At 43.2% G+C, this 12,673-nt stretch overlaps 1 protein-coding gene and 1 long non-coding RNA gene across 3 annotated transcripts; one reads left to right on the top strand and one right to left on the bottom strand.

Moving 5' to 3' along the window:
• Window positions 1–2,073: 2,073 nt before the first annotated feature.
• Window positions 2,074–2,793, bottom strand: LOC120288374. The gene has a single exon (XM_039302316.1). It carries the CDS (start codon window positions 2,791–2,793, stop codon window positions 2,074–2,076), a length of 720 nt encoding a protein of 239 aa, XP_039158250.1.
• A 2,333-nt stretch (window positions 2,794–5,126) lies between these two features.
• Window positions 5,127–6,800, top strand: LOC120288331. Of its 2 annotated transcripts, XR_005546670.1 has the most exons (4): window positions 5,127–5,232; window positions 5,346–6,005; window positions 6,126–6,189; window positions 6,628–6,800. It is a non-coding gene; the product is annotated as an uncharacterized LOC120288331 (long non-coding RNA). The 2 variants fall into 2 exon arrangements; XR_005546669.1 differs by lacking the exon at window positions 6,628–6,800 and having other exon boundaries at window positions 6,126–6,391.
• Window positions 6,801–12,673: the final 5,873 nt, after the last annotated feature.

Raw genomic sequence — 12,673 nt, 5'->3', positions numbered from 1 at the left:
GCGTCAAATAATTCAATTCATGAGGTCTCAACTGCCGAGAAGCGTACGCAACAACTCTGCCATGTTACATCAGCACACAACCCAATCCCCTGAATGACGCATCACTATAGATCTCGAATCCTCCAGGACCAGATGGAATCATCAGCACAGGTGCGGTAGTAAGCTTTTCTTTCAGCTCTTGGAAACTACGCTTGCACTTGTCTGACCATACAAATTTCTCTTCTTTCTTCAAAGCTTTGTTAGAGGCGATGCTAATGCTGAGAAACCTTCCACAAACCGTCGTAATAACTTTGTTAACCCTAGAAAACTTCTGATCTCTCGTCACGATGTCGGTCTCGCAATTGATTACGGCTTCTATCTTGCTCGGGTCGACGGAGATTCCTTCTCCGAAAATCACATGACCTAAGAACGCAACACGAGTCAACCAAAACTCGCATTTGCTAAACTTAGCATACAGTTGATGAGTTCTTAAGGTCTGGAGTACTGCGCTCAGATGATTCTCATGCTCTTCATTACTTCTCGAATAGACCAAGATATCATCTATAGACACGATCACAAACTGATCTAAGTATTCCTTAAACACTATGTTCATCATATCCATGAATGCAGCTGGAGCATTCGTCAACCCAAACGGCATCACCGTAAACTCGTAATGACCATACTGGGTACGAAATGCTGACTTAGGAACATCCTCCTTCCTAATTCTCAGTTGATAATATCCTGTCCTCAATTCAATCTTCGAGAATATTGACGCCCCTTGCAATTGATCAAACAAGTCATCTATCCTCGGCAATGGATACTTGTTCTTGATCGTTACCTGATTGAGCTGTCAATAGTCGATGCACAAACGCAACGAACCATCTTTCTTCTTAACAAACAGAACTGGTGCTCCCTAAGGTGATGCACTAGGACGAATAAATCCTTTATCCAGTAATTCTTGCATCTGCACCTTCAGTTCCTTCAACTCAGATAACGCCATTCAATAAGGTGCCTTCGAGATCGGTTTTGTCCCTGGTGCTAGCTCGATCACAAATTCAATCTCTCTTTCTAGCGGTAACCCTAGCAATTCTTTTGGAAAGACATCTGGAAACTCCTGTACCACTGCAATATCTTCCATTTTCAGCTCTTCAACTGTCGTATCTACGACAGTTGCTAAGTATCCATGGCAACCCTCGTCTAACAGACGAGATTAAGGAAATCGAAGGTCCTCCTCGATTCCTGACAAACTCGAAGCTCTTACCCCCTAATTGGGTCAAACTGAATCGCCTTGCGATAGCAGTCCATTTTAGCTTGTTGATTGGTGAGCTAGTCCATGCCAATTATCAAATCAAAATCATACATGGCTAGGACTAACAAGTCAATTTTCCCCACTCGCTCACCAATCTTTAACTTGCACCCCGAACATCCCAAAGCAGCAATAACTTTATCTTTCAAGGGTGTAGATATGCAAATTGCCGACTCCAACAATATAGGACTCAACCCTAGCATCCTAACATATTGTTCGGCAATGAAGGAATGGGTTGCTCCCGAATCAAACAAAGCGTAAGCAGGTTGGTTGTTGAGCGAGACCGTACCTGTAATCACGCCAGGCGCAGCTTCTACCTGACCTTGGGTAATCGCGTACACAGTGCCCTGAACTGGAGGTCTCTGCTGTCCTCCTTGCGGTGCATTCTGAGGGGCATACCCTCCTATCTGTCTCATCGGTGGTGGCGGCGGCAACTGAGGTTGTCCTATTTGCTTCTTTGGAAAAAATCTGGCTATGTGGCCCTGTTGGCCACATTCAAAACATGCACCCATCCTAGTTGGGCACGGTGCTGTCCCATGTCTTCTTCCGCACAAGCGACATGCATCATTCCTAATAGGTCCTGGCCTATTAAATCCACTCTTCTTGTTGGGAGGGCTTTGGAATCTATTTCCAAACATCGGCCTCTTTTCTTGGCGAATGTTGTCCCTGTGAGAGCTAAATCTCGGTCCAGATGAGGCAGCTTTATCGTTCTGATCTTTCTCAATCTTCTGAGCTCTCCGATATATGTCGTTATAAGTCTTCAGATCTAGAAGGACTAAGGCGCTTCTTTAATCCTGTCTGAATCCATCTCTGAACCTCCTCGCTCGATTCACAGGGTTCTCGATTAACTCGAGGGCATATCGCGAAAGTTCGGCGAACTTCGCCTCATACTCATCAACAGATAGTGAACCCTGGCGAAGACGTTGAAATTCAGCCATCTTCACCTCTCTGGCAGTCTCAGAGAAAAACTTATCATTGAAAGCTTCACGGAAAGTGTTCCAGTCCTGAACAGCACCTTCCGGAAAGATCATTTCACGAGTTGTCATCCACCAAGTGTCCGCAACTCCCTCCAGCTGGTAAGTTGCTAACATTACCTTCTCAACCTCATTGCACATCAGCAGTGCAAACGCCTTCTCAAGCTTCTGAATCCATGAAGAAGCAGCTTCAGGATCTCCAGACCCGGTAAACAACGGCGGATTTAACTTTAGGAAATGCTCCACCAACTTATGAATTGGTCTTGTAGCGACCACTATCTCCGGTGGATTTTCAACATTCACGGCGGCTGGAGCAACGGCAGGTGCGATTGCAGGTGCGGCAGCAGGTGCAGCAGCAGGGGCAACTCCAATGGCGGCGACAGCGGCGGCAGTTGCAGCGGCCTGAGTAGCGGCTTCAACAGTAGCGGCTTGCTGATCCATTCTATTACCCATCGCTTCCAAAACACATAAGATCCCATCCACCCTGGGATCATTAGGGGCTGCTACCCCGACATCTACGACAGGTGGAATCATTCCACTCGCGCTAGCTTGTGCTGGTGCTCGACCACGTCCGCCTCAGGTTCCGACACGAGTCGAAGCTCTACCCCGAATAACGGCCCTCGGTCCTCTTTGCGGGAGTTCTCGGCTCCCGATCGCTCATGGTGTAGCTTTACTCAATTAACACCTGTTTCCAATTCAACACCGAATTAGAAACGGAGCGATCCAAACAACAAACAATTTAGCACTCGCTAACACGGACATGCACCAGCATGAATTTAAAGGCCTTTCCTACTAACTATCCCATGGTCAACGCTCCTTATCACTCCAATCTTCAACTTCGCTCGATACCATAAAAGGGATGTCACGCCCTGATCTCGGGCACGCACATCCTTCACACTTGGTCGATTTTATAATGCGATATCCCGAGGACTATGCATCGCCGACCCTTTCATTTATTAAGCACATGCGGAAGCGATTAAAATCCCAGACAATAAAACGATGGGATAGGAAAGCAGGGCCATATTTTTCATATTGAAACTTATAACCAAACTTTTATACAAAACACAAACCAGAGCACTTCATAACCTTTTTTACTCTAAACTCTATTCACATCAAAATGGAGATCTCAAAAGAAGATAGAATCTCAGTCGAACTGGGCCGTACTCAAGGCTCCTCTCAGGATTATCTTCTTCTTCCAAAAATCCTTCTCCTCAAGATTCACCTCCGAGTTCTCCTTCTTGGATTCCTCCTCAGCTTCTCAGCGGGGTCCTGAAATGATTTCCCCAAACCGGGATGAGACTATGTCTCAGCGAGTTCTACCACACTAAGCCTCGATTAGTAAACCATTATACTATAGGCTGCCTAAACACGTACAGGGCAGAGGACTTACCTTAGCCTCAGATCCCACCTGCAAGTCAGTACAATTCATAATAGGCACCCATTTACTTCAAACAAATCAAACCAGTCGATTACATGTCACACCAATCATTCTCCACGGAGAAGTATCTAAAAGCTAGGCCACGTGCATTCTCCAGGACGACATTCCAAGTCTCCGAGTCCACGTGCCTCGAACCTTGGGCCCACGTGCATTCTCTAAGGCGACCTCTTTGCCAAAGTGATACATCAAGCCACCGAGCCACGTGCCCTTTTAGATGCCCGGGCCCACGTGCCTTCTCTTAGGTGCTATCTCACCAAAGTGATGCATCAATTCACCAAGCCCACGTGCCCTTTTAGATGCACAGGCCCCGTGCATTCTCTTAGGTGCTATCTCACCAAAGTGATGCATCAATTCACCGAGCCCACGTGCCCTTTTAGATGCCTGGGCCCACATGCATTCTCTTAGGTGCTATCTCACCAAAGTGATGCATCAATTCACCGAGCCCACGTGTCCTCTTTCAAGTGATTACCAATCTACTTTCAATACCGACAACCAATGCCCAACGATTTCTCAATCAAATAATTAAATCAATTCAACAAAGCATTATAAATGCTGAATAACATACTTGGCTATTTACCAATAAACAATTCCATCTCAATCAATTTCAATCAATTTAGGGTAAATCCTAAAATATCACAATTTATTCAATTCCATACAACGTGGAGCTCAAATAAATAAATGGACTGCGCCACGACGATCAGCACGAGATTTCGGTCATCGGCCATCAAAATCTTAATTTCCGAAAAATAATTAATTAATTTATTAATTTCGAAAATTAAATAATTAATATTAAAAATTCAATTTAGCTCAAAATAAAGCCCGATTAAATAAGAGAACTTCACCACGGTCATCAGCATAAAATTTCGGTTCCAAACCATCTCGGTTGAATTTTTGGAAAATAAATAATTATTTAATTTAATTCCAAAAATTTATATTTAAATACTTAAAATTCCATTAGGCCCGAAAAGCCTAATTGAAGCCCACTAAGGGTCGGGAAAAATCCCAAGGCACTTCCAATAATTAGTAGACCACGTCTACTTGTTAATTGCGCAACGGGTCGGGAACCGGTTCGGTTGAAACCGGTCCGGAACCGTTCCCAAGTTCAGACCTGTTTGAACTGGTCAGGAACCGGTTCCGAGGGATTACCCACTCGGGAACCGGATCAACCGGACCGGTTCAGGAACAGTTTGAGAACCGGTTTTTAAGGCAGTCCAAAAACCCTAATTTGTTTCTCTCTTTACTCTAACGCTCTCACACCCACAAACTTCCCCGAGCTCGCAACCTCCGCCGATCCATCTGAGCACTGACGCTGCTTTCGCTCGCCCACCGTCGCCTTCCTCCCGCGACACCCGCAGCCAGTGAGATCCCGACGTTGCCACTATGCCTCTCCCTGCTCCGCGCCCCCCTAATTTTTGTTGGTTTTCGCCGTCGAATCACTGATCGTGTCGGGTGTCATTCGTTCCAGAAATCGAAGGCCCCGAAGAGTCCGTGTACGCCGGCGGCGTCTTCAAGCTCAAGATCCAGATTCCCGAACGGTGCGTTTTCAATTTTTTTCTTTTTTAGGGGTTTGGTTTTGGTTCGTGAGATGAGAGAGTTGTCTTTGTTGTTGAGTTTTGATTTCGGGGGTCGTTGTTGTGGAATCTCTCAGCTACCTGTTTCAGCCTCCGAGCGTGATGTTCCAGACGCCGATTTACCACCCCAACATCGACAACGGCGGCAGGATTTGCCTCGACATCCTCAACCTCCCGCCCAAAGTGAGTCCCCCTTTTGGGCTTCTGCACCAGGACGACCGAGGGTTTCTCGTCCGAATTGCGTTGCCGCGACTTGTGTAGTTTGCGCATTCCGTCGCGTTCGAATTAGATTTTTTCCGCATTCGGCCATTGCTGGATTTAGATGGGAATTGCTGGAGTAGTTGCTTGGGGCTCCCAGATTTCGAGGAATCACATTTTCAAGTGATTGTGCTTGTGGGAGTTGCTTTCTAGGAAAATGCTCTATCTTTTGCTGTTGGTCATAAAGGTGGATCCGGAGAGGCGCATATTCTAGTTCACAAGCCTGAATTAGCTTTTCATTTAGTGCAAACGACTTTCAATCCCATTTCTTTTTCATATGCAGGGAAAATGGGGCTTGCCAATTAGCACTTAAATTTAGCGCCTCATGGTATTCTTCTTGTGTCGATGTAACATGTCATTCTGTTAACTGATAGTTTTTGCGTTGACTGCAATGCTGTATGTCATTCTGTTAACTCCCTCTTGTTTCTCACGGTTGTGTCAATATTAGCTGCATTGGGCTTCTTGCTTTATGGAGGAAGGTAATTATTAGAAGTTAATGTACTGGTTTACTACTTAGAGCATCTGGAACTTTTATGTTCTGCTTACTCGTGTGGTTTGATTTTCTCCTTGTGATCGGTGTGGTTGTCAAATAATTCCAGGTTGTTTTTCATGCTGAGGCGTTTTCCTATTGAATCTAAAGGAAGAAGGAATAAGCTCCATGAGGTGCTTTTCCTTTCATTTTAAATCAGAATTTAGTCCTGTCACTTCTTTCTGCTTCTTGCCTTTGTTTAAGAGACATATTTTAATTATTGTGCACATCTGTAATTATTACTTTGGAGTTAAAGTGAAAATATGAACTGTATTGCTCGTGGTGGTGCTTGGTGTTGTCACTAATATCTTTGTTAGAAACTGGAAATTTTTGGGATCAGGCTATAGTTGTTTGTAAGTGAAGTTCTCTATTTTATCAATTCTCACAAGCACTGGGAGATCTTCCTTTTCCCTTTTTCCCTTTTTCTTGGTTCTCGTGAAAGTTTCTTCATTTGATTTGGATACATATCCAATTTATCCAACTTTCAAGCAGGTCTTGGTACTTTTATATTGGGTGTTTATGATATGACTTATGAAAGTTTCTTCATTTGACTGGATACATATGCAAAACAGGTTCCAATATAAACAGGGTTAACCTTGTTCCCGGACCGGAAAAACAGGGTGGGTTGGGAACAGGGTCTAATGCAAACGGGGTCGGGAACAGGGTCCAGAAAAAGAGAACCGGTTATAACAGGGTCGGGTACAGGGTCCAGGTCTAGACCCTACCCACCCTGGACCCGATCACCCCTACCGGAAACGGCCCAAAAGTGGGCCTAAAGCCGCTGGAAACCCACTTCGTGGGTTGCTGATCGGGGCTGGCCGGAGCTGATCCGGCGGCCAAAATGGCGAGGGGAGGCCGGTGGAGGGTGAGGGGAAAGTTGGGGAGGTCCGGCGGGGGTCGAACGGCGGCCGGAGGTGGCTGGACGGGGCTGGTCGGGACGGAACCGAGCTGGCGGGGGCTGATTCGTGCGGGAAGGAGCGGCAGCGGCGACGGACGCGGGGCGGAGCGCACGGCGTGCGCGGGCGGGCGGCGGGACGGGCGGCGTGCGGCGGCTTCAGCGAATGGCAGCTTCTGCTCGAGCTTCCTCTTCTGGTTCGATTCTTCGGATGCACGGGGAGGAAGAAGAAGAAAAAGAAAGAGAGAGAGAGAGAGAGGGGCGGGCGGTGGGGGATTCGCACGAGGGGGAAAGGGAGAGGGGAGAGGAGAGAGAAAGAAAAGAGAGAAAAAGAGAGGAAAGAAGAGAGAGGGAGAGAAAAATAAAATAAAAATAACACTTATTCTTATTTTCTTTTCTTTTCTCTTTCTCTTTTCAATTCCTTTCGGTCTTCAATTTTTCTTCCGATAATTTCTTTCTTGAAATTTCAGACTCGTCAATAAATTGACGAACAATGAGACAGGATCCTAAAAATAAGAATTATGACGCGCTTAAAATTCGATTCCCAAAATCAAGTTCATTTTCGTGGTTAAAAATCGATCAGGCGTGATTTTAGCTCAATCCAACCAATTAGATAGCTTTTAGGGATTTTACAGCTAATACATCCCTTAACGGCTTTACCCAATAAGTTAGTTAACTCGTGAGTGATCAGCTCAGAGAAAAAGGGCCATAGGCACGTTGACGAAATGCCCATTTCACTTTATCGAAACGGGGTCGAATTTCAGAATGTCACAGGTTCAACTTCAACATTAGCCTTCGATTCATTTTTGGCATAAAGGTGGTACCATTATTTCTATGTCAATTTCAATGCAATAGGCCATCATGAACATGGATATTTAATCAATTGATGCCTCGCTATATTAATTGAATTAAATTCAACCAATTTGCATTTTTGAGATAGGCGATTGTGTAAATTTGCTTATTTTGTCTCCTAATTGAGTAGAGATTCCCTTTCAATTGAGTCCCTACAGGACTAAATTGCACAAAATAAAAGAATAAGACCAAATCAATCAAGACTAACTCGGATAGGCCCGACCAGTTCGATTGGTTCCGACGGAAAGTGATCAGTTTGGCCACTTTCTGATGGAACCTCGACGGCCAATGGCCACCATGAAGTGGCTCATCCCATGGCCAACCTACCCATGCCTTATTTTTTGAATTTGCAAAATTGCCCTTGGATTTTGCGAAATGACAAAAATGCCCCTTGATTATCCTCTAATCACGTGAACATTCACAACCGTTCATCCTTGATGCATTACAGCCCTTACAATAGATATGTGCTTATTTCTTAATCTTACTTAAAAGGCTACAAGGGCTAGGATTGGCTCTTACAAGGAAGTATAAATAGATTTTTCCCTCCAAAAATAAAGGGAAGCCACATTTTAGAGAGAATCAAAATCTCTCTCTCTCTCTCTCTCTCTCTCTCTCTCTCTCTCTCTCTCTCTGATTTTTCCCTCCAAAAATAAAGGGGGAGCCACATTTTATAGAGAATCAAAATCTCTCTCTCTCTCTCTCTCTCTCTCTCTCTCTCTCTCTCTCTCTCTCTCTCAATCGTGCGCGCACATAATCGTCTAATTGCCCTTCCCTCATTGTTGCACCATCTGCTAGTTATCGAAGCTCCGACCGACGACGCTCCACCCTCCATGACATCTAGCACCTCCTCCTCAATCCCGTAGACACCATCGCCGCCTTTATCCTTTGTCAAAGCCTCCCGCATGGACCAGTCTTGATCAAGTCCAGCAAATTTGGTGACGTCCCCGGTGGTTATTCTAGCCTTGATCGGCGACCAACTGGTCATCCTAGCATCCCCAATCAATCCTACAACCTCTATCGACGAGTCTATGAGCTGGTGGTGGTTGGAGATCCATCTAACAGCCATCGAAAAGCCTCATTGCCGATGATCTTCTAGCCAACTTCCTTCTTGCCCTCAATCCATCACGGGCACTAATCGGCGCCTATTCTGACGCCTCCGGCACCTCCAACATCCTTAACCTCCGTCGAACCTCCCTTGAGGTCTAATTCTTCTTAATTGAAGTTCAATCAAGCTTGATTCACACGAAAACCTCAAAAGATAGTAATCTTCTATCTTGAGCTCAATGAAGCGAGGTTGCTTTAGGCAACCAAGCCTAGAGCTCGATTTAGGTCGTAATCTAATCTGTTTATTGATAAAATTGGAAGCCTAGGATGCTTAGGATTGATAGATGATAGGCTAGGATGGATTTCATATGGATGATAGCTTGGATTGATCGAAAATGCAATTCAGATGCCTTGAATGACCTGATTATTGATTGTCTGGGTTTGAGCTGCTAAACGTGATCTTTTGTCTCAAGGTTCCCATGAAACTCATAGTATATTCCATGGGATTTTCAATGATATGAAGATTATGCCAATCGACGTCTATTTGCCTGGTCAATTGCTTGCTTGAAATTTGATTTTAATTCTATGATGTTGCTGCAGCTTTGTATGATTGGATGACCTGATTTACTTGGGGAATTTATATGATTTTTTGTGGTTTAAATTAGGCCAAAAGGTCGTCATGAGTTTGAACCATAACGTTCAGGCCTAATCATATATAATATTGTGGAATTTTCTCATGTCATATAGATATGATTAAGCATGATTGTTTCTGGCCTTTGCTGCTATTTCTACTGCTGATCTGACCTCTTAGAGGAATATTCTCAATTGAGCTTGTTAATGGACCAATTTGTCGATGATGCCTTCTAGACAATTGTAAGAGACATTCTAAGCTTTAAAATGACATATGGCATGCTTGAATCAGCCATCATTTACTATGTTTAACATTTTTGCTAAATTGAGCTTCAATATGGATATTATGTTGAACTAGAGTTGCTTGTTATGCTTCTGTGAGTCTGACTGTTTGCCATTTTTGTATGATTTTTTAGGTACTGATTTTTGGGTTGAGTCCTTGAATGAAAGTTGTCTATAATTTTTTACAATATATAAAAATTTGATATTATTAGAGCATCAATTGATAGGGTCGATTGGCAATAGAATTCTGTCACTCCTACTGTCCTGTTCTGTTCCTGATTTGTTCATGTTCTAGGATATTTATATGTTAGGACACTTGAGATGCTTCCTTCATGAAAATATTCCTTCGCATGCTGATTTATCTGGCATAAAAAATTCTAGGATGAGAAGATCATCGGTTATGCTTTTATTAGGCCTACATTGAATGTGATGTTTTTGTGATTGATGATTTGGTTGATGCACATGCTTGCGTTCTTGAATTTATAGAAAATCATGCATGTTGAATTTGATAATGTTGTCTTCTTGAGAATTGATTGTAACATGCTAAACTTCATTGTCAGAAATTTTTGCAAAATAAAAAATAATTTGATATTATTAACAGCCATCCCAAATTTGCAGGGCATTCTAGAATTTTGATTTTCTGACATGATTTTGGACTTATTCAAAGTTTTAGTAGTTCATGTGATACTCACATAAAAAAATGTTCTTCATCAAGGTTGTTTGCCATTACTCAAAATATATTTTGACATGAATTTCATTGAAGTATTGGTTCATATTTAGAACATCTGTTTTGCTTAATCAGTTGTGCACAAGATGCGCCCAAACTCGTCTTGATGGCTAAATATGTTCCGTGGCTCGATGAAGTTGTGTCCCGTTTTTGTTAAATCTTTTAAAATGATATTTGATTATTATCTGCAAAAATAGTTTTCAGTATCACATGAATTGCATATCTATTGCCTAGGTGGTCATGAATATACATGCTGCATGAACATTTTCAAAGGTGCATGTATTTAGATGAGTGATCCTTCGTTGGTTCACTCATTTGTTTGATTGATTGAGAATCAATATCATATGGTCTGAATGCTTGTCATTTTATATGCTTTGCATGTGATTGCTAGATGAATGACTTAGATGCGATACATAACAATGCAAGTTACCTTGGGATTTATATCACACGGAACTTGATTTATGGACTTCAGGGGCACGTTTGGTAATGCTTCTATTTTCGGGAATAATTTCTTATCAGAAATGATTCTTTTGTATTTTGTTCCCGGGAACAATTTCTAAGCATTTTAAGCCATTTGGTAACTATCCAAAATATCAATTCTCGGAATAGAATTGTGTTCGGTACCATGCTCAAAATTTATACTCCAAATTATTTTCTTTTAATTTTTAAATAATTTTATTTCTTTATTTCTTTTTTTCTTCTTTTCTTTTTTTCCCTTATTTCTCTTCTTCTTCTTCTTCAAGTCGCCGATCACCAGCCTTGGGATGTCGGCGACCGGCCAAACGAGGGCCGGTGACCTCACCGAGCATTGCCGGCCCTCAACGAGGCTGGCCCATGTCGGCCGAGCCTCGCCGGCGGTGGGCGAGGCTCGACCAAGCCATGACTGGGCGGCGACGAGGCCAAGCCCCATCGGCGGCTAGGCGAGCTCGGCCTCACCCGGATCTGGGCAAGGTGGAGCCTCAACAATGCTGGCCGAGCCTCACCGGGCGGGTGAGCCTCACCAATGGCCAAGGGAGGCCCAAGCGAGCCCCACCTCTCCGGCGAGCTTGTCGGACCAATTGCCGGTGACCGACGGTGGTGGGCGGCGGACGACAATGGCAACGATGGCAGCAGATAAAGAAAAAGAAAGAGGGAAGAAGAATAAGAAAAAGAAAAGAAAAGAAAAATATGTGCTTGATTCTAGAATTGATCTCGGGAACAAGAATCAATTTTTTTGTTATTCTCGATTCTACTCCAAATTTGTTCCGGAACAAAAATTTTACCAAATGCATTTTTGTTCTAAATCTACTCCCGGGAATAAAAGAACAAAAATAAGCACAATTTGGCTAGTTGCCAAACAGGCCTAATCACCATTTGCAAACACAAATGTAGTCTAATAGTCATAAGTCATCAAAAATGAATCGAGGTAGGCATTCTAAGAAGGCCGCTACATGAACTTCAAAGGCTGGCCACGAGGCCATTTGTGGATGATGGATTGCTTTTTTATTTTCTTCGATGTATTGATGTGAAATATCATGATTGTTCAATTGCCATAAATGTTTTGTTTGTATCATCTTTGCACTAGTTTTAGCACTAGACTACAACTAGAATAGGTTCCAAAGGTGGTCCTTGGAGGTGGCGATCACGAAAAGGTAAGGATGTGAATGGTTGATGCCTAATCAAACCCTGTCTTTTGTAATATGCATTGTATGAATGCCTTGTATTGTATGTCTCGAGTTTTTTATATGCATTGTATCAATGCCCAACAAGTTGTTGATCTTTCATTTATCGTCTTTTAGACTTGTTTAGACTTTACTTGCTTTCCTTAAACTGCTTTGAATGTTTCTTTTCCCACACCATCATTTGCGTTCATTAGAGTAGAAAGCTCAAATGAACCATCCATGCGTGATCATTCTTTTTGCTATGAAAACGCATGAAAATGTAAAAAGACATACATGGACACATTAGGTAACATAATGACCGTTAGGTACCTAAAAGGCGCTAATAGATACTTTAGCGTAATCCAAGTCCTCGAGTCTTATATCTCTAGTTGTGCAAAAATCAAGGAACCACTCATAATCCTTAATTGGCCATTCTAGCTGGGCCCCCAAAACGAGGCTAGTAGTGACTCCTAAATATTATTTAGGTTGTCTAAAACAACTTTAAAAAAATTGAATCCATCGTGTAGGGCATGAGCTTTGAAAAGCTC

The sequence above is a fragment of the Eucalyptus grandis genome, chromosome 9, assembly GCF_016545825.1.
Source record: "Eucalyptus grandis isolate ANBG69807.140 chromosome 9, ASM1654582v1, whole genome shotgun sequence".
In the NCBI taxonomy this organism is placed as follows: Eukaryota; Viridiplantae; Streptophyta; class Magnoliopsida; order Myrtales; family Myrtaceae; genus Eucalyptus; species Eucalyptus grandis.
This window is presented reverse-complemented; position numbering and strand designations above follow the sequence as displayed.